Source organism: Metarhizium robertsii (genome assembly GCF_000187425.2).
Source record: "Metarhizium robertsii ARSEF 23 chromosome Unknown MAA_Scf_2, whole genome shotgun sequence".
NCBI classification, from domain to species: domain Eukaryota; kingdom Fungi; phylum Ascomycota; class Sordariomycetes; order Hypocreales; family Clavicipitaceae; genus Metarhizium; species Metarhizium robertsii.
In genome coordinates, this window is record NW_011942160.1 from 3750134 (window position 1) to 3775661 (window position 25528).

General features: G+C 52.4%; 7 protein-coding genes across 7 annotated transcripts; 4 read left to right on the plus strand and 3 right to left on the minus strand.

Annotated features, from left to right (window-relative positions):
• Positions 1-4684: 4684 nt before the first annotated feature.
• MAA_05347 (uncharacterized protein) lies at positions 4685-5599 on the minus strand (the record flags this gene model as incomplete). The annotated part of the gene is made up of 1 exon (XM_007823345.1): positions 4685-5599. The coding sequence occupies one exon, from the start codon at positions 5597-5599 to the stop codon at positions 4685-4687; it is 915 nt and encodes a 304-aa protein (XP_007821536.1).
• Positions 5600-7434: 1835 nt separating this feature from the next.
• Positions 7435-8950, plus strand: MAA_05346 (Peptidase A1; the record flags this gene model as incomplete). Its single annotated transcript, XM_007823344.2, has 3 exons — positions 7435-8331; positions 8419-8566; positions 8643-8950. The coding sequence occupies 3 exons, from the start codon at positions 7435-7437 to the stop codon at positions 8948-8950; spliced, it is 1353 nt and encodes a 450-aa protein (XP_007821535.2).
• Positions 8951-12180: 3230 nt separating this feature from the next.
• MAA_05345 (fructose-2,6-bisphosphatase) lies at positions 12181-13842 on the plus strand (the record flags this gene model as incomplete). Its single annotated transcript, XM_007823343.2, has 4 exons — positions 12181-12289; positions 12460-13049; positions 13144-13257; positions 13324-13842. 4 exons carry the CDS (start codon positions 12181-12183, stop codon positions 13840-13842), a joined length of 1332 nt encoding a protein of 443 aa, XP_007821534.2.
• Positions 13843-14682: 840 nt separating this feature from the next.
• MAA_05344 (uncharacterized protein) lies at positions 14683-15384 on the plus strand (the record flags this gene model as incomplete). Its single annotated transcript, XM_007823342.1, has 1 exon — positions 14683-15384. One exon carries the CDS (start codon positions 14683-14685, stop codon positions 15382-15384), a length of 702 nt encoding a protein of 233 aa, XP_007821533.1.
• An 837-nt stretch (positions 15385-16221) lies between these two features.
• MAA_05343 (ptab) lies at positions 16222-18938 on the minus strand (the record flags this gene model as incomplete). Its single annotated transcript, XM_007823341.1, has 6 exons — positions 16222-16710; positions 16781-17098; positions 17154-17453; positions 17526-18302; positions 18368-18573; positions 18647-18938. 6 exons carry the CDS (start codon positions 18936-18938, stop codon positions 16222-16224), a joined length of 2382 nt encoding a protein of 793 aa, XP_007821532.1.
• Positions 18939-21805: 2867 nt separating this feature from the next.
• Positions 21806-24388, minus strand: MAA_05342 (HbrB-like protein; the record flags this gene model as incomplete). The annotated part of the gene is made up of 1 exon (XM_007823340.1): positions 21806-24388. One exon carries the CDS (start codon positions 24386-24388, stop codon positions 21806-21808), a length of 2583 nt encoding a protein of 860 aa, XP_007821531.1.
• Positions 24389-25074: 686 nt separating this feature from the next.
• MAA_05341 (EKC/KEOPS complex, subunit Gon7) lies at positions 25075-25389 on the plus strand (the record flags this gene model as incomplete). Its single annotated transcript, XM_007823339.1, has 1 exon — positions 25075-25389. One exon carries the CDS (start codon positions 25075-25077, stop codon positions 25387-25389), a length of 315 nt encoding a protein of 104 aa, XP_007821530.1.
• Between the last annotated feature and the right edge of the window lie 139 nt (positions 25390-25528).

Genomic DNA, 25528 nt, shown 5'->3' on the forward strand with positions numbered 1-25528 from the left:
CGGACGGCGGATGGCCACAGCCATTCAGCACCAACATGGCTGGGGGCCTAGCTCTTACCGGCAAGAGCTACTCCATGGTGCAGAAGTATATGCGTTGATCTCCCGGATATTGTACCATTGGTGGGTGATGAACACCGCCGCCTCCTCAATACTGGTTTGCTCGGGATTAGCAGGGCTTTTATGCGCTGCTGTCTGGCCAGCACACCAACAGACCTACCTAGGTAGTTTCGGTCTTCCACATCCAATGCGAGCCAGGTCTAATAGCTCGCAAAGTGCGGCATATGGCGTCTGAGGAGCACCAAGCCACGGGCATTCGGCCGGGTAATCAAGCCTTGAAGGTTCCTGAGAATGAGCAACTGGAGTCTCGGAGGACTTGCCCAGCAGCTTCGTCGCTCCAATACCGTCTGAAGTTACCTAGCGCGTTGATGTTCGGTCCTCCTTCGATATGATTTGTGCTCCGAGCATCACCAAGATGTTGATATTGATGCTGATGGTAGGTGCAGCACCAACCCGTTCTTGTTGAAGCAATCGAGGCGGATGAAGGGAGCCTGCTTTTCGCCAGTGCCTTCGACCACATTCTTCCCTTGCATGAACTTGGAGCAAGTTGACCGAGTATACAGAGTACCATGCGAGGATGCAGAGCACCTTGGTTACTCAGCAGTTTTGCCAATGTGCCAATGTGCTGTTATCAACCCATGAAGACCTGGTACTCCATACGGAGTAACTCCGTACTCCATGTTCTGCTCGGCTTCGTTTGTCTCGAGACGCCGGCGAGGGTTCAGTTCTCAAGTAAGACATCTGGCGGCCAGAGCCCTACATAGCCTTGGTTGGTGTCTCTCCACATATTAAAATCGTATCATGGCTGGATGTGCTGGGCGGCCAGGTTCCCGTGAGGGTGGGAATTGTCTCTGCCTCCCCAAATTCGGCAGCTGGCTCGAGGTGTGGCGACTGTATGTACTCGGTACAGTAAATTTGAGAGGTATGGAGTACGTACTAGGTAGCTGCTCCGTGGACCGGTTTGACGGCAAACAGGTAAGCAAGCAGCAAGCACCACGGTAGGGTGGACCTTGACATGGAGACAAGAGAGAAGGGCTTGATGCCAGATCTGGGGAGAGATCGATGTAGTAGTAGTAGCCGGGGCGGCAAAGCGGAGGGACACGCACGGCACGGCACTGCAATTTTCTGTTATGAACAGTGAACACTTTTTCGCAAGGCAAGGGATCGAGTGACTTGCGTTTTGATGTTGATAGTCGAGGTCGAGGTAGATGTGAGTGTCCATGTCATCGACCTCCGCAGAAAAATGTGATAGATGACAATTGCTCCCTGTCTGGCCAAAGCCGGCCATGGCACACGTGGTTCGGTCGTGTCGTGCCTTCCTGGCATCGGGTCCTGGGAGGTGACCCGTATTGCCAGGTTTTCTGCGTGTAAAATTCAATGTTCAAGCAGAGCCTGTTAATCTTCCGCCCGCCTACCACCTATAAAGGTACCTAGGTACTCCGTACTTTAAGTAGTAGGAGGTCAAGTACTGAGCGTACTTTCTGGTGGGCCAGACAGTACCCCAGAGTCCAAAGATGCCAAGTTTTCCAAGATTCTTCAAGCACAATTGCACCAGACCCAGTTCAAACATTGACCCTTTGCCCTTTGGCAGCTGTCCTTTTGCGCCTCCGTTTCGAGTGAGTAGGGTTTCAACCGGTACAGGCATGTCTGAGCCGTGAGCAGGTCTCGTCCAAGGGTCGTGGCCACATGCTCGAGTGCGCACACACACACCTGCCACCAGGCCGTTGACTGGCCGAGCACGCCCAGTTGACAATTGCAAGCACGCTAGTAACATAGGTGCTCCGTATTGCACACCCACTTCGCCCACTTCGCCCACTCACGCACTCTATTGAACCCCCTGGCTGCCACTAACTCACGCCCCCTTGTCTTTCCACCGTTGAATGTTTGCGGCCCATCACCCGCAGGCTCTGATCCAATACAATGCGGTACCAGGGCACTTGGTGTGGTAAGAACGTTAGCCCGAGTATTGGTCAAGTAGCTGTGCGCCACCCTCTCGATGTCTGTGTTCCAAGTTCCTAGCAAGCATGTCTGGTTCGCAACGCTCTTCCCGTACTCAGTACCTCTAGATGTCAACTGGTCGACTATTCGTATTGTACGGGGAACTCGGCCGTCTACTGGCCAAGAGCCAAGCCATGCCGCCGTCAACTTATTATTGTCGAATCTTGAGCGACACCTCTGCATCGGTGGCCGTCCTCGAGTGCTTTGCTCCTCCTCCTGCTGCTGCTGGTCTTGCTCCCGTCCTGCCGCCATTTCCATGGCCTCGAGTCGGCTTTGCCTGCCCTCCTCGCCCAGCTTCCCTTCCTTGCTTCCTCCTTGCTTCCTTTCTTGTTACAACTACAACTACTGCAACAACAACAACACCAACACCACACCGAGTGCCGTCCAACTCCAGCTCCTTCTTCCCCGCCAGTGCTGATTCGCATTTTGCAAAGGACTGGAGCACTAGCTAGACTGTTCGACCCTGTCGCACGAGAGCTTCCTCGCCGAGAAAGGCCAGCGCTACTTGCAAGTCGAACTTCTCAAGCCCGCACGCACTTGTTTGCACTCCAGTAATCCCCGGTACGACTCGAACCGGCGAAACGTATGGAGCTTTGCCCTTGGGTCCTAGCCACTTGCCACTACTTGGACCACCAGACTCTCCATCGACGCTGCCTGCATTTTCATGCTCGACTATCAATTATCCTTGGTGGCCTCTGCTAGGCTAAGCAACTCCATCTTGAAACGCTCCGTTGTTGAGGGGCACAACACGAACAGACCGATTTGGATTTGTCCTTGTCCCATCAACCGCATTGCAGACGGCCGGCTGGACGACTAGACCAGGTTGAACAGGGACAAGAACCCGTCAGATCAATCACCCATCGCCAAGCTCACCTTGGCGAATCCACGAGCCATTGCGCCCAGTGTCGGGACGGCAAAAAGGCTCTATTGCGTCAGCTGCGAGCGTAAGTCCTGTGAATCCCAGTTGCATCATGAGCACATCCCACACTTCCCCCGACCTATTTTCGCCATTTCTGTGCAACGCATATGCAAGCATTCCGCACATGCGCGTCTGTAGTTCTTCGCAAGGGGCGCTCTGCCTGTTTATTGTTGACCAGAATTGGGACTTGGCCGTCATTTTGTCCTTCCGCACAGCGGGCGCATTCGCCCTGTACTTCTTGTCCTAGCCAACACCACACCAGTTAACGGGCTGCTAACGCGAGTGTTTACCACATAGCTTGTGCGCTATTTCGATAAACTTCGCCCTCGGCTGTCTCGTTCTGACCTTTCTGTATCTTCGGTCGCTCACCTTCCCACCAAGCAGCACCAAAGCACTACCTCTCAGGCGTGCTACGCCGTATTTCCCATTCACACGCCAATACACCACCCTTGTATTCCGAGACCGACGCAGCAATCGTCACCAAACCTCAGGGACCGGCACGACTCGGAACTCAGAAACGCTACAGATCACCACCACAAACTGCATCTCAAAACGCTTAACAGTTCTCGACCAAGAATCATTGACAGCTTGGCCTCTCGCGCCTTAATCACTCATACTAAACTCGACTGATGATGTGTCGTCTTTTGGTCTTCGCAGGTACCTGCACGAGGTGCGGCGAGTCACAAACGTGGGATGATCTAGGCCAGCAACTGGCCTGTTTACAAGCCAAAAACGCAGGATGCTTTGGCCAATGTGATCCAGGCATCTATGCCGAGCAACACCCATTCGATCAGGAATGTGATCGATGCACCGAAGAGGACGAAGGCATAGGTGACATCAGCGATGACACCTTCATGACTCCCGAGAAACGGGCCGCTGAAACCGACGTAAAAAGTCATCGCAAGAAGCAAAAGGTTTGAGGTGCAATTCCGATCATATGATCGTACGTCCAGGGCTCAGACCCAGGAAATGCGAAAGCAGGGCCGGGAGCAATCCGGTTGTCAAGCATTTCATCATGGGCAATCATGACTGCACCCTTACGAAGTTACGTGTCCACGTATCTATGCCGCTTTGTCTTCTCCTCTTTTTGTTTATTGGTACATTATTTATCTCTTCGTTTATCAAGTCCCCATCGATGCGATTTTTTTTTTTTGGCAAAACCAAGCCTCCTTTTTTTTCCAAGAGCGGTTTTTTATATTCGGCCAACGGCACAGGATTGTTGGTTATTAATCATTTCATGATGGCTTATCTAGGCATGGCGACGGAGTTGGCGGTTAGCCGAGTGGAAAACTGTTTACAGGCGTTGGCGCTTAGTGAGAACACGGTTTTAATGGGCCACCTCGGAATAATTGTCCCTTTTTTGTGTTTTACTGGAATAGGTAGATATGGAGGAATAAACTCGCAGTGTCGGAAATCTAATAATCACAGTATGGTGAAGGAAGTGAGCATATTGTATTCGGATGAGACATAACGTGATCCGTGGCAAAAGGGGCCGGAGAGAAGTGATGGGCCGACATTTAAAGCCCCAACTCATTTAAGAAACGTTGGCCATTTTCCATGAACGACAAAAGTAGGGAGCCTAGTTTCAAATCATCTGAACGTGAGTTATATACATACACTGCTCCTGCCACGGTATGCCGTCTTAACAGCCTCTACTCTCCGACAACCCCAACCAGAACTTCGACGAAGTTGTAGTGCGACAGGTTGTAATTATGAGCCGCTCGATGGTGGTTGTTGATATCCCGTTGGTGGCTCGTCCGACCATGAATTTTGTATGGCTTTCCAGTAGCGCTCTGGCTCTGCCCTCATGATGTCCACATGCTTGGCACCCACAAACTTTTCCAGTCTGATAGTAAAGCCAGCCTCCTTGGCCTTTCGGGCATTATCTTCCACATCCTGCCACAGGATTAAGTCGTCTTCTGTTCCATATAGATATGTCCGCCTCTCTTCTCTTGCTAACAGTCCTGGAGATCTGAGCGCTCGGGCATTTCGATTTTGAATAGCCGGAAGTCGGCGGAGGAAGTGGTACAAGCAGACCATGGCGATAATGGAGTGCACAACGGGACCAGTCCACCACGGAAGCATTTGCATCAGGGCGTTGTAGGAGCTCATCCACCGAAAATACCCCGGACAAGAGTCGAACACTAGCACATATCGTGGTAATACTGGTGTGCCGTGTGGTTGTCCGCCGCGGAGCATGCTGCGGAGACAACTGGCTGTGTGGATGCCGCCGTTTGAGAACATTTGGATAAGCATCTTTGGTGACGTATCACCGGCTTCGTCTGCTTTTTGTTGGCGCTCCGACATGTTGCGAAGGTAGGGCAGGGCGGGAGAGAGGTCGCGCCGTGTGCGCCAAGGGAACACGACATGAGTGAGGGGACATTGCGCGATGAGGATTCGTGATGATGGGTAGATTTTCCGATATTGTAGTGCATATTTCGATATGTGGACTTGTCGTGCGCCCATCCATGATAGGATGAGGATGAGTTGAGGCTCTTTTCCCGAAGTTGGTGGTTCATGATGAGGGTCGTAGTACGAAACGGCTGGGCTGAGGTTCTGCATCCATGACAGGGCTTCTTTGTCGGCGGCTTTAGAAGAGGCGCCAGGCTTTGGATTTAGTGACATTTTCTGCTCATCCACTTTTCTTGTCGTGAATCAGATTATTTCTTTGGGTTGCTGTCCTAATATGATGATGGTATTGTTATGAAGCAGAGCGTTGAGCGGTGTACGGCTGATGGGAACACTGCCCGTTATCATGACATTCACGGAGAGAGAGAGAGAAAAGGGTCAAGTTGCAGACTAGTCAATGATTATTACAGCTAGGATCAAGTCCTTGTGATTCTTCGTCATAGCGGCGGGCCGAGGCTCCGGAGTTCCGTCCTGGAAGCTCAGTGGGCGAGAGCTCCAGACGATTTCTCCAGTCGGCATTTTGGGGTAGCAGCGTTTCCCCGCGCTACCGTTTATCATTGGAGTGTGGGGAAGAATGCGCACGCCCAAGGAATTTGTTTGCTGGGTTTGGTTTTCGATGACCTCTGGAGCCAAGCTGTGACATTTCGGTCCCTGTCAGCCATGTGGCTCATGCCCAAAGGCGCAGATAAGAGTGACTGACAGGTGTGGTAGCGCATAACTGACTACCTACCTAATAAGTACAGAATAGGTACTAGGTAGACAGCTTCCCCTGAGGTTGGATTTGCAGTCTGTGGTTACGCAGAGGTGCTGGGAATCGGCACACCGTTATGACATGTTTAGACGTTGCATCTATGCCGTTGAAGCCGACCACATGCGCCCATCGCCCATCAGACCGAGCCTTTGTCAAGGATGAAGGGCAAACAGTGCCCATGACACAAATTTCCGTATACGAGCTTGTAGGCCCTCCTGTTGTTGAATGATGGCACAGAGCCGAGATTGTCGTTTTGTTTACCGACATCTTGTAAAACCACAAGTCGGTGTTCATGATGCAGCAGGGATATGCAGGCCAAAGTGCCGTGTTACGTGGCCCTTGGCTTGTCTAGTGGTATCAACCTGGATACATGGGACGGTAAATGTCATGCCAATTCGTAGCCCCATGCAACTAAATTGTAGCTCGCAATTGGCTTCCGCTCGGTCTTGTGTCTACCAAGTGCAAGGCTATATACAAGTAAACGAAGCTTCAGATGTCTGATGAGAGTATAGTATACATGGTACGTACTTGTATTTCATCGCCATATCCTGGTTCTGCGCCTAGGTAGTTACCAATGACGCAGGCGACCAACTTTGTTTCCTCGGCGAAATTAGCCTCCAAACAATAATGATCATTGTTTTCCCGTCACGTCGTATGGAGCACCATCGGGAGTTTGAGTAGAGTAACTCTGGAGACTATAGTTCCAAGGAACTATCCTTCGCTTGCCTCCCGAGATTGTTTGAGGTCTCGTGCGTACAGATGACTAGATATGTATCAGCCATGAAGACTTGCGTAACGACATGAACCACGCCGTGTCAGAAAGTGAAGAAATACCGCATCCAAAGAGAGCTTTCCTACAATTTTGGGGCCCAAAAAATTGGGGCCATGCTTCGGTAGAATAATTGTCTAGGATTCTCTCCTCCCTCCCGTTCAGCAAACTTCGAATGTTGTTTCGAGCTCGCAGACGGCGTTAGAAACGGAAGGCGCAAACCAGCAGCCTTGGCTCTTCAGACTACTGTGTCCCGCCTGCTGGATGTTTTACGACTTGATCCTATCGGACCACTATCATGCGGCAGAGCATTCAATGCTGTAGCTGTCAATAAAGCTCAGTCGTCAATTGTCATTCCCCATCCTTCATCACTCCGATTCTGTGTTCATTTGTACTTAAGTCTTCTTTGTCTCCATCCAGATATCGGGTGCTTCTTCGGCCACTATCTTGTCCACTAAATAAAGAAGTACCTTGTTCTTTGACCATCCCAGACACATTCCCTGTTTCCCATCGATAGATCCAGTCGCCATCATGGTGCTGGCCAGATTCTTTCTTTATATTGCCGGGGCCAGACTTGCTGTGACAGCACCAAATGCCGCAGTACAGCCACCAAGTACCTCCGAATGGGACTTGTCTAAACCATTGAATGGGTTTACCTTCCAGCGAGCCAAGGCGAGGTCTGCTCCTGCAATTGACAAGCCGGCTCTGCTTTATTCCAGGATTACCAGCATCAAGGGCTCATCAAGCAATCAAAATGCGGTTTCAAGCCTCGTGCAAATTTTGCAAACACCCCCTTCACACGGCCAGCACACATATCAAAACATCAGCACCACCGGAAACTTATCGACTCAATACGCCATTCAATGCGGATGGGACGGTGCTCCAGTGTGGTTGCTTCTCGACACAGGAAGCGCGGACACATGGGCAGTTCAAACCGGTTTCGAATGCCATGACTCTCATGGTGCGAAACATAATCAGGCCGCATGTGCTTTTGGGAACCCCCATGTAAAGAAATTTCAAAACGGTCCCATTGATGGTCTTCACTTCTATTTGAAATATGGCTCTGGCGAGAAAGTCTTCGGCCCCATGGGTTACGCTGATATCTCTTGTGGAGGTGTTTCTGTCCCGAGACAACAAGCTGGGCTCGCTAACTATACCTATTGGCACGGTAATAACCTTACGGTCGGCATATTGGGTCTTGCATACCCATCCATTACAAGTGCTTTCTATGGGGAGATTGGACAAGAAGCTGCCTGGAATGCCATCCAATATGTACCTTTCCTGACAAATGCTATCATGCAAGGAAGCATAGATCCGGTTTTCAGTGTTGCTCTGGCCAAGAACTCTTCGAATGGAATTATTGCCTGGGGTGGCTTGCCGCGAGTCGAGAGAGCAAGTGATATCTACGCCGAGACTGACCTAATCATTGTAAGTGGTGCCCGCCTGGAGGTGTACAGACCAAGATTGGTGGTTGAGACAACCTCACCCAGAGGTGCTAACAAAGGTTAATATTAGGCAAATCTCGTCGGATCAGCGGAAACGTCATGGAGATACTCTTTCTACACTATTATCCCTGATGGTATAATCTGGGGCCAAAGGATGGATAAAACTAAATTCCCATACATTGTGGATACGGGGACGACAATGAACTATCTTCCGCCTCGTAAGTCTACCACATTTCACCAGAAATGTCCTCAATTGCAAAGACATGGCTAAATATGCTGACAAATTTCGAAAAGCCTTGGCCGAGGCTGTCGCCAATGCTTTCCAGCCTCGTGCAGTGTACTTGTATCAATGGGGCTCTTACTTTGCTCCGTGCGATGCAGTACCTCCAAGCTTTGCCGTTGTAATATCAGGGGTTGAGTTTTGGCTGAACCCTGCGGACATGATCTACCGCGACCTGGTCGATCCTATGACCGGCTACTGTGCCGTTGCTATCACCAGTGGCGGGTCGGGGCCGTACATCTTGGGGGACGTGTTTCTGCAAAATGTTGTGGCCGTATTCGACATTGGAGGAGCACAAATGCGCTTCTACCGTAGGGCGTGATATGGATGCGGGTGTTGAGCTTGTATGGGTGCTATTTGGGTTGACGGGCTCGTGAAGATGTCTAATTCCAGTCTGGTTCCAAGCCTGCGGGGGATATTGACCCTACATGTCACCAACTGCGCTCCTTTTCAGTCAGAAAGTATAATCATTTTGTACCCATATCAAGTGAAAAATGACGAATAAGACTGTTAGAGATAGAAAATACTGGGTGCTGGCTCAAAAAGTAATGGCACGGTTTGTTCTGTCGAAACTCGTTGCGCAGCTGCATCGCCAGTTTTAATCGGCACAGACGGCGGCAACTGTGAAGCCAACCGTGAGATCCGATGGCGCAGGGAGATTCGGAGGGTAATCTGCTTCGGCCCGCTGCTTATCGGCTGGCGATCAACCAAAGATAGTAAAGCCCCACCCTCACCAAAGGCTTGGCTGGCCGATGGCGCATACAATCAACGGCTGAAGTGGCCAGGTCGAGGGAAAACCCAGCCAAGACAATATTATCAACACGGATTGTGCACACGCACACTCAAGCTTCATTACTTGCGTCTGCGCGCACTGGGGTCTCAATCGTAACCATCCTTCCCCAGAGAAGCAAACCATCAACAATAACCCAGACTCAGCTCGGCAAGCAGTCAGTCGACAGCCCGACCTCACCAAGCTCCTCGAGTCACCGACGTCTCAATCACAACCATGAGGGGTGTTGCGGCAGGACCGCCATCGCCAAAGGCTTCACCCTCTGGTCGGGCTCGCGCCAACACGTGGAACTTTAGCAAGGTAAGTGTGTGACCGTCTTGTATATTGTGTCAATTTTCTCTCCATGTCATGAATATCCTGCCACGGCAAGCGCCGTTTCATCGCATGCCCTCGATGTCGATGCACTGCGCGTTCCTGAAGGTGTCGTGGACCACCACTTGTATGAAGGCATTCTCGAGTGAGGCACGGAGTACTGCCGCTCCAGCCCCTTGCTGCATAGCTGCTGCATAGCTCCATCGGCGGTGAGCAAAGCATTCAGGCTACAGCTTAACAGCGGTTTTGCTTAGCCTGTTGGTGGTCAAGGTACCACTCGCACCCAACTTGCTTGCCGCCTTCATTCTCTACTCTAGAATTGAGCGGCTCGTATTAGCAAAACGAAACGGTACCGCCTATCAGTCAACAATCCAAGCATCGATTCCGAACATGTGCCATGAGACCTGAATCGAAGCGCGTTTGACACGATGGTGACTGGGAGTTTCTCCCGAGCTGAGTGGTAATGGGATGAACCTGGAGCAAAGCCAAAGGCGGAGTACATACATATGTACATATCACACCCGTCGGACAGTCCCGGAGCCAGATCCCCTGGTTGGTTCGTGTACATTGATGGTGTTGGCCTCGCCTGGTTCCTGCAGCAAGAATCAGCCAAATGGGAAGCCTTTTCGCCTAGCCAACCGGGGGGAGGCGGCTAGATCAAACGGACGACAGGGCCCGGCTCCGTGGCCAGACCAACGTCACGTCTGACCCGGTTCTTTGCATTCAACAGCAGGTATAAGAAGGTGTACTTCAAGCCAGGGATTAGCATGGCCTCACCGACATCCCATGCGCCTGGAATTCCGCAGAAGTCCTTGTTTAGATACCCTATCTTGCTTCCCAGCTTGGGTCATGATGGGGTACCGGGACGACTCGGGCTGACAGCAAGCATGAGTGGAGAAGGCAAAGCTGAAGGTGTTGCGGTATGTCGGTCGACTCGCGGTGCCTGACATAGGTTTGGAGTGCCATGTTTTACCCGCCACCAAACCACCCCACCAAGCGGCCAGAAACACCACCATTGTATCCCTCGGCTCAGTCGACAATATCTACTGGGTGAGGACGAGAGGGAACGGCTCTTGTACGAGGGCCAATGTGCTGTCCGTCACTAGAAACAGGGAAAGCGAGGCGGAAGAACGCAAATCGGCTGTGGGGTGCCGGCCCTTATTTCCTCCTGGACCTCAAGATGTCTCAACTCGAACAAAATTGCGTATAGTCGGGGTGTTCACATCGCTGGATGGGCCGTTGAGCGCGACGGGCACCAGATGGCATTTTGCATTACCCTCCTTCTTTCTTTCTTTTTTTTTTTTTTGGAAGAAAGAGAAGACTTCGGATAGGAATGCATGATTCCCTGGGGGACAGAGGTGTGCAGGTTCTCGAGTCTCATTTGGGGCTTTGTCGCTTGACTGGTTATTCTCGGCCTCGTTCGTCTCTCATCAAGCCAGGCCTGGCCAGACTTGCCTTGGCTGTCTGTCTCGGCTGCAACGGCCATTCCGGTGCTCAGTGGCTGCTACAAGTGTCTGGTTTGGACATTCGGCCTCGACAATGGAAGGCTCGCTATTTGGGGTACGTACATCTACGGAGTACGGGGTAGCATGATGGCGAATCTCAACGACGGCACAGAGGGAGGCAGACAGACAGACGCCTTGGCCACTACTATACAGATGCCACATCTCCACGGTCCCCGCCAGCGCCGCACAGCTCAAGTGGATTGCGCCTTGGCCCTCGGCTCCTAGTGGCAGCCACTGGGGGCACTTTGTGGCCACTGGCCACGCTCAAGTGGTCAAGTGGGCAGTTTTGCCTAGGCAGTTGTACCACCGCCTACCTGGCCGCACGACCGCTTCGGCGCTCCTTCCCCGCGCTTCAGGGCGCTGCCGTGCCCGGCATGTCGTTCCGCCTGAGCTGCTCTTGCCTGGCGAGTAGTTCGATCCCAGCTCTCTATACCTACCACGTAGGTACCTAGGCACACCTAGGCAGGTACCCAGCTACTCGACTGGCTCGCTCTTGGCCTCTGAATTGCCCCGAATGCCCCTCCCCGCAGCCTCGAAAATTTCAGTGCCTCACGCGATCACTGACCAACCTGGTGCTCCGTACTTACTTCGTCACTCTCGTGTCGTTACAAAACGGGGACTGTCCCGACCTTGACTTTCACGCCCCAAGATCAACCCGGCTCGACACAATTCAACTCGCTCACTCCTCCATCTCCTTTCGCCTTTCCCCTTCACTTTTTTTTTTTTTTTTTTCCATTTCATACCCCCTTACTCCCTTCTCTTGCGGAATTCCAGCTTTGCCGAGACCAAGGACGAGGCCAAACCCACCCAGCAAGGCGCCCTTGTCGTCGTCGTAACTGGGCTTGTTGCGCTGGACGGTTTTCACCACTACCGGATGCCTGGATATTCGTTTCGTTGACCTCCGTCGTGCGCTGGCGCCACATTTGATGTTAAATCGCTGTTACCATGCCGTCCAGAACTGACAATGGTGTTGGGGTCCAGGTTGAAGACACAAAAATATGTGTGGTCATGGTTGGACTCCCAGCTCGGGGCAAAAGCTATATTGCACAAATTGGTAAGCTTTAAAGTTGCATGCAAACAGGGCCTTTCCTCATGGCCGGGCCGGGTGCCATGTATCTCAAACTCGGCCCCGAGATCATCCTCTGTCTCTGTCCTTTGCGTGCCCAGAATAAAGATGGTAATCATGGTTCCAATGCAATTCTGCCAGCTAACTCGGTCCCCCAGCTCAACGGTACTTGCAATGGCTGTCCATACCGGCACAGACGTTCAATGTCGGCAATTATCGGCGCAACGATGCGCCACAACCCACCGCTGACTTCTTTGACACCAACAACGCCGAGGGTGAGCGGAAGCGCCGTGCAGCCGCGGAAGCTGCCGTAGCTGACATGCTGGCTTGGTTCCGCACCGGCGGCGTTGTTGCGATACTAGATGCTACCAATTCTACCAAGGAGCGTCGAAAATGGGTCAGCGATGTTTGCACCCAGCACGGCATCGAAGTTCTATTCGTTGAAAGTAAATGTGACGACCAGGAAATCATCATGGCCAACATTCGCGATGTGAAAACCACCAGCCCGGACTATCGCGGCCAAGACCCCGAAGCTGCCGCACAGGACTTTCTCAATCGCATAAGCAATTATGAGAAGATTTATAAGACCATTGACCAGGACGGTGACGAAGACGAGTACACGTACCTCAAAATCATGAATATCGGAAAGCAAGTCATCATCAATCGCATTCAAGACTATCTTCAGAGTAGAATTGTCTACTACCTCATGAATCTACATATTCGTCCTCGTTCTGTCTGGCTGTCCCGGGTAGGTGGGCCCTGTTGACCAAACAACAAACCGCCCCATGATTTCCTCTTCCGAGTCCAACTAACACTTTCCTGTTTGTTTTTCCTTTTTTTAGCACGGCGAATCCATGTATAACCTGGACGGAAGGATTGGTGGGGATACCTTATTGTCACCGCGGGGCGAGCAATATGCCAGGAAACTTCCTGAGTTGGTGCGGGAATCTGTCGGGGTAAGCGTTTAATGAATGATCACTCTAAGCCATTGTGTTGTGCCACAGTCTCACAAATATTCCAAGGACGATCGACCTTTAACGGTTTGGACATCAACGCTAAAACGAACTATTGCTACCGCGCGCTTTCTTCCACTTCACTACAATCAGCTGCAGTGGAAAGCTCTGGATGAATTGGACTCGGGTGTTTGTGATGGGCTGACCTACCAAGAAATAAAGGACCGGTTCCCAGAAGATTTTGCTGCGCGTGACGAAGACAAGTATAATTACAGATACCGTGGTGGGGAATCCTACCGTGATGTTGTCATTCGCCTGGAGCCAATAATCATGGAGCTGGAAAGAAGTGAGGATATTCTCATCGTCACTCACCAAGCTGTCCTCCGATGCATTTACGCGTATTTCATGAAGAAGGACCAGGCTAAGAGCCCGTGGATGAATGTGCCGCTGCATACACTGATTAAGCTGACCCCAAGAGCTTATGGAACTGAAGAGGTCCGGTATGAGGCAAATATACCTGCTGTGAGCACCTGGCGCGGAAAGGGAAGCACAGCAAAACACGAGAACCCAACCCCCGAGAGTCTTTAGCGATGGATCACACTGTTCCCTCGTCCATACTGAAGCGACCAGCGTGCATCTTTTGGAGGATCAGAAATATAACACAACACAATCCCATGCGAATGGGATTAGATATGGGCAATAATAAAACATGGAAAGGTACTTATGAACAAAACTTGGCATGGCTCGGAACATGTTACTCTACTCCAATGACGATTGGTATTGAAAGGACAGATGACGAGGAAATGTATTAGTCTGGGCATTGACAAATGAATAGATGAACTGGCGGCGGGTCTTGAAAGACATGGCAAGGGACTTACTTGGCTTGATGCCACCGACTTATTTTGTGTTTATTTAGTTTACTTGGTCTGGACTCTGGATCGCGAGCGAGGTGTATCAGAGTATACATTGCATAATACCACCATGTCGAAGCGGCGCAAGGATTTATTCACACTACGGAGTAGGCATTCAATAAATCGTTTGGCTCTTGTACTTCTATAGAACCCTTTGCGTGCGCTGCGCATCAGTAGTGGTTCGTGTCCCAGCCGCTGTAGAGATATTTGCGAGGCCGCAGTTTTCTTTTCAGTGATGCGTTTGCAACGTCGGGCGAGGGTGATGATGAGTCTATGAAAGCCGATAGTGTATCACGGCAATCGAGTTGTATTGCGCACACCCTCTCGCTCTCTCTCATACACACACATTCATACACACATACACACATATATATACGGTAAACATTTCTTGACCAAAACATGACAAGATTTGTGCACACTTTTCACCGTTTACATCTGTTCGCCTTGCCCAGCTGCCACCGCGACCTTTCTCCAACTCAACCATTATTTACCTAGCACCATCTTCAGAAAAACAAGAATGTCGTTCTATTTCCAGCCCCCCGTCTTCGCCGTCCAGCCGACAACGTGCGTCCAACCGGTCGTCTGGGCGCCAGCTCCCGCAGTCGTACCCGCGTACTACACGACGGTGGTGCAGCCGGTGCCGGCCCCGGCCGTGGTGTACGCGACGCCGCCCGTCATCCAGGTATACACCGCACCACCCATGGTAAGTGCCGCCGCCGCCCTGCCTGAGAGCCAGCGCCCCGGTTTACGCGTCAGAATTATCTTCTACGGCCACGGGCCGGGGCGTGAAGCCCCGCGCAGCCTGTGGTGCCGCGCGGCGGACGCGACGTACCCCGGGGTACCGACGGGATCGCGGCTGAGGGACGACATTGCCCGCCTGGCGGAGCTTCAGAACCTGGCGCAGGGGTGGCGGCACGCCAGGATCGTCGTCGCGGCGCCGGGGTCGGCGGCACCGGTGATTGCCGCTGAGCTTGGGCCGGTCCTGAACGACGACGTGGTGCGCGTCTTGGAGCTGCAGAGGGACGCGGGGGCCGACGAGGATGCCGCAGACGCGGAGCGGAAGGGTGTTTTGCAGACGAGCCTGGCTGGCGGGCAGGGCGTCTTCTTGACCGTGTGTATGGACGACGAGCCTGGAGCAGGGCCGAGTGCTCCCTCGAGCTCGAGTGGTGGCCATGTCGGAGACGGTGACGCCGCGCCGTTGCTGAACGCAGATGTCTAGATACTATATATGAACAGCCCGGCCTTGAGGGCTACGTTGCGGCCACTGGGGAATATGAGCTGAAGTGTATGCCAAAACATAGTTTATGATTATAAGCACAGGAATAATGGCTAGAAACCGAATAGCACCAAGCTCATGCCCTTCATGAGCTACCTGGCTGAAGTGGTTTTATATCGTACAGAATGAATTGCAACAACGACTCCATTACCCCGATTAGCCCCCCCGCTCTCTCCATACAGGCGACCTTTGTTTAGACCAAATGCGCAGCCGCCTTTTTTCGTCTTCGTCGAGTGTCACCCCGTTCTCTCTGTTGGTGACTGAATCCTCTGTACAAGTCTGCCAAACACCAGACACCAAATTCCAACGAAACAACTCGCGACATTGAAATATAATAGAAACAACCCAGATCCAACACTCATCATGTCATGTGGCCACTACTACACACATGCTTCCCTTCCCTGCTTCGTAAAACTTGGACTCGACAAAAGCTGCGTGTGCTACATAGCACTACTTCTCGCTGGGTATCAGTCGAGCAAGCTACGTGGACAATGGCGCTGATCGTCTCGAGGTTGGAAAGACAAACGCCTGGCCCCAGACACTAGAAAAAACTAAAAAAAACTGCAGGGGATTTGAAATCAGGAAAAATCAAATCAAATCAAAAAAGCAAGTGTATGCTGGTCTTATCCCATCGACTCTCCTAAACCTGTAAACAAATTTGCCGGCCAAGAATCAACCGAGCACCGAAACAGACGCCACCATGCTGCATGAAAACGTAAAAGAGCATGAAGTATATGCGTGACCTTCCAGCAAGCTGTCAAAGTCAACACGGGGTAAATCTTATGAAGGATTTCCCTTAACGCGCTTCGGCATCCGAGGAGTAGGCGGTTTCCCTCTGCCTACGCCGTTGACCTGTGCACCACTTGTTGTTACCCCTCCAGAGCCGTCGTCTTCGGTTTTAACACCGGATGGGCGTCTGCGTTTGTTAGACGCTGGTGAGGTATTGGCGCTCGGTCCACTTGAGCTGGTTCCTTGCTGACTAGGTTGCAGCTGCATCCCTGGAGCTTGCATTTGTCCAGTAGCTGGGCTGCCAATATGTGGTGATCCAGGGAGATTCATGTGTGCTGCTGCTGGGCTTGCTCCCATAGGGAATTGGCCAAAGCTAGGTGTTCTAGGACCGCCTTGGGGTATCGGCTGACCATTGACCGCCTGAGCATTTCCATTGATGTAGGTTCCAACGTACTGCTCTAGTGCAGCATAGGGACCAACACCGGGGTTTCCCTGGCAGAATCCAAAGAGCGGGTTCATTTGACCCATGACTTCGACAATCTTTACACATTCTCAGATTAGCCATCAGGACTAAGGGCCTAGAAGAATGGCATCATGGTACGTGACTTACCTCGAGGAACTGATGTACCGCCTCAGTTACACCTTTGCTGTTGACAGCAGAGTCAGGGAGATCCACAAGGACTTCGGGTGGCTGGGTCTGAGGTGACTTGAGCTGCTTCGCCTTGCTCTTCTTCGACATCTCTGGAGAAGTTTTGCCATCCTGAGAGTTGACCTTGTGCCAATCTTTGATCCACATGTGAGCGGGTTTGGCGGCTTCTATGACCTGCTTTCTTGAGATGTATTCCTCATGTCCAGTGGTCACAAACTCAAAAAGTTCAATGCGTTGCTCATTGTCGAATTGTACCCGGAGTGTACCGGTAGCGACAAGCTGTCCTCACTTAGTTGTACATCCTCGGATCTAGTCTTGCAGCACAATGACTTACATGTGAACCGGCTTCAAACCAGTAGACCAGGCTAGCTCTTTGGTTCTCGATACAGTGACCGTCGCCAGGTAAAGGGCGATCGGTGAGCCCCTTGTCCATGATCAACTGCATGCTCCTGACGCCGCTGCTAAAATGCGTGTGAAAGTATCGGGCAATGGCCGGAAAAGCTATCTCATACTGCTTGTCGGTTGATTCATCGGCGTCATTTATCAATACTGAATGACGAAGGACGCCATTATTGGAGAAGAATCTTGAAACAAAGCCATTCCAGTACGTCAGGTCGTCCTTTGCCCTGGGTCCCTGCTGTCATCATTAGTTCCCCGTTGATATTGGATACGAGATAGCGATCATTATGGTGCGTGCCCGACTTACAGGAAACCCGCTCAAATGTTCAGAGAACTGCATCAACTTCAATAAGCACTGGCCCTTCAGATTCTCTCTTCGCTGCTGCTGATGGAAAAGGTTGTTCGATAAAGCCATGTGTTGCGCAGCGGCTGCCGTGGCAGCATTCATCTGTGGCTGCGCTGGACCAGCACCCTGCTGAGGTTGTGGTTGGCCAGGCTGTTGAGACTGATTTTGTGGTTGCTGCTGCTGCTGCTGCGGGTTTTGTAGCTGTTGCGGAGTCGGTTGTGATGGTGTAGGCGGCGCTGGCGTCTGAGCTGGCGTGTGTTGGCCACTGGGTGCCGGAGTGCCAGCTTGGGAGCCTTGCTGTGGTGTATGTTGGGATTGTGGTTGGCTAGACTGTTGTGGTTGTGGCTGCGGAGGTTGAGACTGAGGTTGAGGTTGAGGTTGAGGTTGCGGCTGCTGCTGCTGCTGTTGTGGTTGCGGTTGTCCTTGACCTGGTTGCCCGGTTTGTTGCGGCTGGCCCATCTGGTTCTGTCCAGCAGCACCCATTTGAGCTTGTTGCTGTTGTTGTACATTGGCTAAGCCCTGAGCATTCATTCCCATTGGTTGCCCTGCATTTCCAGGCATTTGCTGGCTCTGGGCGGCTTGCTGTTGCTGCTGTTGTTGTTGTTGCTGCTGTTGTTGTTGTTGCTGCTGCTGCTGCTGCTGTTGCTGTTGTTGCTGTTGCTGTTGCTGCTGCTGCTGCTGCTGCTGCTGAAGCGCCATGTGATGAGCCATGAGGGCTTGGGCTTGGGGATGCTGACCCTACAGCAAGAGAGTTAGTCTAACCGTGCTAACACGTCAATAAAGTATGATGGCAGTTCCCCTACAGGTCCCATTCTTCCGGATTGCCGAAGCTGTTGAAGCTGTTGCGGATTGAGTTGGCCTAGTTGCATCCCCATGGGCATCCCGTTGACGCCAACCGGCATGTTGCCTTGAATAGCCTGCTGGGCCATGAATGCCTGCCTCGCCTGTTGCTGCTGATGTTGGAGAATTTGTTGCTGGCGCATAGCAGCCATCGCGCTGGGGTTGTTGACTAGAGGCACAAAAATGGCAGAGTCAGACCATTGGAACAGTTCCAGGGGATATAGGGGACGGACTCGACTTACATTGATTCTGCAGCTGCTGTTGCTGCTGCTGGTGGAACATTTGCTGTTGAGCGGGAGTCAAGTGCTGTATTGCATGAGCATGAGGATTGGCACCTTGTGGCATGGCACCCATCAAGGCAGGGTTTACTTGTCCTCCTGGGCCTACGGCCATGTGAGCCCCGGCGAACTGCTGAGGCATTCCACCACCCGGTGCACCTTGTGCAGAGTTGGGAGGCATGCCAGGTCCCATGGGGTGACCGGCGACACCAGGATGTCCCATCGCAGCGGGATGCCCTGTGAAGTTTGGGCCCATGCTAGTTGCCATCATCTCCTTGCTATATAAAGCCGGCTACCCACGGCGTGGATATCGACGGGCGACTTCGGTGCACTATCGCATGCACATACGTCAGGCGTCGGCTTGGGGAGGTTGATGTCGAAGTGGGCGATGGACCAAGACCGGTGTCTGCAGGCAGGTATCGCGACGCGGATTGACAGCGGAGATGGGGATGGCCCGGCGGGAGACAGGCAAGATGGCGAGCAGACGGCGTCGGCGAGACAGAATCCGAGCAAGAGGAGAATGAATCAAGTGCGAGAATGATGGAAGCTGGATCGATGCGGAGTCGAAAGGGCCCAAACGTTGACGCAGGGCAGCGCGCAGTGATACACACAACGCTGACAGGGGACACAAGACGACAGACACCAAACACCAAACACCAGCGCGGGAAACAGGCTCGGAGACGAGAGGCTCGGCTCTGACGCGAGGGCCTGGCACCGCTGAGGTCTGCACTGGACAGAGGCGTCTGCCAGGTCGGCGAGGCAATGGATGGGCAGAGAGGATGCAGCGGCGATGAGCGACACGTCTTCTGGGCGCCGGGGCGGACGAGGGCGAAGAAGGGTCGAGGTCGGGACGCAACGCAGGACGCAGGACGCAGGACGGGGATCGTCGTTCTGGCTTCTCTCGACGTCCCGAAAGAGCTTTCGCAGAGAGAGTGAGAGAGAGAGGCGAAAGATGGGCCCAAGCAGCACTGGTCTGGTCAATAATATGGGGCGCGGCAGCCTCTGCTACCAAATGGCTGTGGCCTGGCCGCTGGCCGCCTCTGGTCAACTGGTCGTTTGTTTCGCGCGCTGCGCTTCGGCCGCTTCAGCGTCAGCCAAGCCCCGACGACGGCGGTGCAGAGCGCTTGACAGGAGCCGCTGGGTACAACGTACGATTTCCCGCCCTTGTTGGCTCGCAGCTTTTTGGGGTTGGGCGATGGCGCGGGATGATGCAAAAATGGTGTTGGAATGTGTGCAAGTGTGATGAGGGACCAACAATGTCGGGGGTCAACTGGTCGCAACCTCTCAACTCACACGGTCAGAACAAGCTAAGAGAGGCAAACTCGGACTGGTTGTTGATAACTAATGGGCGACATGGAGCAAGCCAACGAGAGCAGCAGAGACGGGCACCGAGACGGGCGTGCCATCTTCCCACAGTCGTACGTGCGAACATGGGAGTGGGAAGGGGAGGTGCAGCACCGAAGGGGTGACCCCACCCACAAGTGGAGACATGCAACTATCAGGGGTTCCGGATCGAGGGCTGTAAAAATAATTCCAACCACTCAGTATGGAACTGCAAGAGTTACATGCGCATTGTTTCTGTCTGCCAAGGCGATTGGCCGGGCAGGCCATGTCAAACCGGACTAGGCCGAAAGCAAATATCGCACAAAGCAGTCTATGCATATATCAAAGTCCGTGGCCTTGATCGCTGCAAGTTGGCACACACCAAGGCCGCAGTAGCTGAGGCAAAAAAAAAGGCTCGGCTAGCAAAAAAAAAGTATGCGCAGTTCGCAGAATCAAACGTGAGATTTTGGGACAGTCTTCACTTGTTTTTTGCACCTCTCTATTTTTCTCCTGCTTGCACAGAACTGCAGACCTGCTTGTCGCATGATATCTATGTACCGAGTATACCCAGCGCCACTATTTTTGGGTGCCGCCGCTAAAGTTCAACCTCCGAGTGGTCTCAATATCACGTGCTGGCGTACAGTGCGTAGCAGTGTTAAAAATTTGCTAGCACTGTTATCCAATATCTTCTTCCGCGACGCGATGCGAATCTGAAAATTTCCTTTCCACGCTCTCTCCTTCCATTTGCAACAAACACAGCTTCTGCCTTCTGCATGCGCGTCGATCACAAGCAATTTCATCGCTTTTGAGAACTGGGTGCAGTCCAACTCGAAGATGGAAAATAACAAGCTTTAAGTTGAGCTGTCGCTGGCGGGTTTTCCGTGCAAGAATTCACAAGCTGGGCTTTGGAACAATTGGGTGTGGGAGCTTGCAAACACCATTCAGCAATGCTAACAAGACATGCGCTCAGCCTCATATGCCTAGGTCAGTAAGCTCTCTCTCACTCCTGCATTTATCCGCCACTGCCCGCAACATCCCTTGGATGATGACACTGTTTGAAACGTCTTCTTTTCCCAACCGATTCGACCATGAAGAAGTTTAGTCTGTTCGGGCCCAAGGCCTGTTACTTGCCAGTATTTCCTGTCTGACTATCACTGTTTCACATTAACTCTTCGTACAGTTCGTTTGGACGCGTCGCTAATGTGTGTAATCAGATGCCTCTTCCCCGTTCCCAGGTCGAGTTGATAGCTTCCCCAGATTGACAATTCTCTGAAACGTGTGAGTACGACCCCTTTTAGTAATACACTGTAACGTTTTTTTCATGATGAAACTTTCCATTTCATTCGCAGTTTCCACTCGAGTCCCATTGAGCCTATTTTGGGACGGATGAGGGTTAATGATCTTCCTTGGATGTCTGAACTCCATCGTTACTCATTACTGTTGTTCACTACCATGCCCAATGAGCATCTAGCTAACGATAAGAAAACAGGCCTACATCCCCATTTTGGACACCCATACTGGTGCCTGTACTTGAATTCCACACTCGTAATAGTAACACTTTATCTAGTCAATATAATGTTTGACTTTTCTCTGCTGCCAACTGTTTGCCTCGTTATTTTCGTTCCATTTTGTGTTCTTGTAAAGTCCACGACTACCCAACGCCGACTCCATTGTTTCGCCAATACCAATACCTTGATGGCATCTGAGAGCGAACAATCCTGCACGCAACTCCGTTGTTCCCTGTCGCCCTGTCTAGCCTTGCATGTCATCATGTCATGATCCCCGTCCCTCGGTACCCGTTCAAGCAACCCGTAATTCTTCCCTTCCTTCATCACGTCGTACCCTACCGCCCACAATACCTCTACGGTTTCTCCCTGTTCTCCCTCTGCCCAACCAATTCAGCTTGAGCATTTTACACAGCTCCTCAATCTTCTTGCTCCCCTCGTCGTCGGCATCGTCCCCGCCAATACTAGACAAGACGCTCATGCACTGCAACATCCGGCCCACCATGTCCGTCAGTTGCTTCGAGTCTTCCACGTTCTGCTCTCGAACACTGCTAAGTGCAGGCAAGCCGGACGGGGTAAAGGGGCGAATGGCACCAGCGCTGTCGCTGCCGTGACTGCCAAAACTGACGTTGCTGACCGCACGACTTCTTCCTCGCTCTGAACCCTCGCCGAGCAAAGTGGTGCTTGTAGAGTTGAAACTACCAACCAAAGGATCCACCGAAGTGGCTGTCCCGGGGCGAATTATGAAGGATTGCGACTCGGCCGGCGATGTCGATAGCATTCTTTCCAGAGGCGGAGAAGCCAACGCCATGTGCGCAAACGATGACGGCAGAAATTCGAGGGACAGGCGAGAGAATATGGTCTTGAGAGTGTCATATCGAGGGAGAACAACAATGTCACGGTACGCTGTAAGAACGAGTCTTCTTACATCCAGCACAGCTGCAGCCGGCGCATCGCCTGCGGGTTTATTCGAAGATGACGGAGATGCAACGACACCACCCCAAAAGTCTCGAGCTTGCTCAGGCGTCATGATGACCCCGCAGCCAGAGACCTCCAGGTCCAGAGGTAGGAAGACTGACTGCATGTACGGCAAGATGGATGTGAATGTGAACATCCAGAGTTCCACCACTGTCGGGATGAACTGGTCTTCGGGTGTCAAGCGCAGGGTCCTGTCTAGTATTGAAAACCCTGTTGTCAATAAATCTCGCAAGTCGTCCACCATGGAACTAGGCGATCTTTTGTGAATACACCACTGGATATGTGTCTGAACCACCCGGTTGAAGTCCTCAACGGGGAGACGAAGATCTTCGCCCTCAAAAACGACAAGCAGCTTTGATTTCAAGTAGGGCCAGGCTTCGTCAAGAGCCAGATTATTCTGGCTAACGGCCTTCCCAGGCTCTGCCACATCGTACAAGGTTGACTGCTGTGATAAAGGAGGCAATCCTGATGATGTAGACCAATCACCGGCCAAGTTGAAGGTCGATTCGCTGTCTAATCGACCGTCCGACTTCTCGCCAAGTTTCTTGTCCTTCTTTCCTTTCGAAAATGTTGAAGTGCCTGGTCCTGGGCTGGCAGGAACGTTGAAATTGTACAGGCTGCTGGGTGCATTTGGATCTGTCGGTTTAGAGTTACTTGAAGCTGAAGATAGAGGCAAGTGGTATTCGTCCTTTAGTTTTTGCTTTTGGCGAGATAGAAAATGGTGGTGTTTCTTCTCTTTTTCCTTGACCTTTTCTTCCGAGAATACCTCGATGGGTCTGATGGTAGCAGAGGATGAGTTGTTAAGGCTATACAGCGATTGGGTAGGCGGGTCTACAAGGCTGCTGGTGCTGAAGTTGCCTCGTTGCAATGCAGACAAGGCGCTCCCTATCTTGCCAGGGCTTTGAAGATTCTTGTCCTTGGCCTCACCTTTGCTGCTGCTACTCTTCCCTGGCCTTGAAAACAGCTTGTGCTTTGATTTCTCTGCCTTTGATTTCTCAGGAATGGTAGCGGGGAGTGGTGGGACAGGCGGGAAGGGCGGGAAAGGCTGCGGAGAAATCGACTTTTCTCGTGGAGAGTTGTGTCCGGACCGTGGAAATACAACATTTGCGGCCGCTGTAGCGGCTGACGAGTGAGACCCAGCAGCTTTATCGTAATGCTGGCCGCCGTGCGCAACGAAAGCAGAATCTCGAGGTGCACTCGCCTCGGTGAGACTCAAAATAGGCGGACTAAGCGGCACCTTGGATCCGCTGCCACGCCGCACACCATCTGCGCCTTCACCGGGAAACGGCACAGTCTGTGACCGCTGGCGAACATGAGAGGTGTTTTGATGCGACATAACCGCGGCCTGGGCGGCAATCTGGCTAGCTGATAGCGATCCGGTCGACGTTGCCGCTGCCGCTGCCGCCGCCGCCGCCTGACCTGCCGCGGCGCTCATGCTAACGTGAGAGAGGTTGGAGGTAGCGGTAGAAGGGAGGGTGGAATCAAAATAACCCTGTGTGGCCGAGTGCTTCCTTGAGTGGCCTTTCAGCACGGGCGACGACAGTCCTACAGCCGCCGGACGACTTGGGCCTCCTCCTGGCCGGGAGAAGTTCTGATGTACGTTGGAGCTGCTCGCGTTTGCATGCGCCGTGGCAAACTGGGCATATATAGGCGTCGCTGGCGAGTCGGGTCGTTGTCGCGATGCGGCTATGGGCATGGAAGGTGCTTCGAGACTGTCATCACTCCCCGAGGAATCAATGCGCAGGGGCGGTGGCCTAGTCGGCGCCGACGGCTGCTGTCGTATTGGGTCGACGGGAGGGCTCGTGGCTCCCGGCAGAGGTGAGAAGCTGCCGGGAGCCCGGGTCTGAGGTCGCCCTGATGTTGGTGGAGGAGGAGGTGGTGGTGGTTGTCCTGGCTGCATTGTCGCGGTCGTGTTGGGTGAGGCGTGGGGTGGGTCTGTTACATTTTGACTCAGAGCAAAACGTCCATGGCAGAAGCAATAATGCGTCAAAGTCTTGGATCGGCCTGCAATAAGAAGGTGGGCGTGATGTCGCAAGGCACCAAAGAGGCAGCCCGATTGGCTTGGCCGACGTGGACGAATCAACAGAGGAGAGGGCGGCTGCGAGGGTAATAAACTGAGAGAGTATCTGTCTGTCGAGTTGTATTGAGATGTGCGTCGTAGGTGTTGGATTGGTAGGTTTTGGATGGTGGGTGTCAATGAAGAGGAGGAGGAAACACAAGGGACGGGGGTGAGGAGTACGGCCAAGTTCGATAAACGATGGATCGAGATAGGCATCGGCCGTGGAGTTGCAGGCCAGGATTGACGCCAGAGGACGCTCTGAAGTCTGGACCCCGGCAGCTTACTGCAACCCCGCGCACTAGAGCATCATACAACAACGCAAGTACGGAGTATTGCAGTGAACCATTGCCGTGCTGGCCCACCTCGGAAAAAAACAAATAAAAATCAAAAGTAAAAAAAAATAAAACATCCCACTTCCACGGTGCAACCCGCTCGCACCACCAAGTCTGCGGAATCGTCGTCACATACCACCCACAAACAAGACATATCCGGCGAGTGTCACGGTCGTACTGTTTATTCCCAAAATCATGGCATTGCAGAGCAAAGACACCACCAGCCTCACGGCGTCATACAAGTCGCCGGAAAACGAGCACTTCACCATCGCCGAGAACATTCCTACCCCGCCATCTACCTCTGTACAAGACAAAACACACTTCCTCGAGGCTCTCCGCAAGGCAGTCACCAATACACAAGAACAAATCAACAAGGAGTTGACGGCGCGAATGGAAGAAGACAAGGCTCGTGAGGCAGCTTCCGGTGCAACCATCGCCGCCAGGCTTGGTGCTGACGAGGACAAGGAGGAAGAAAACTATGGCGAGGAAGTTCAGGAAGAGGAGGACTGAGTGCGCAAGAATGCTATTGTCGACAACCTTCTACCGAGAAAAAAAAAGGATAAAAAAAAAGACTACAAAGAGTACAAGTCGCGACCCAGGGTATCCCTAGAAAAACCAACGGACCAGATATCATGACCACGCAATGCAA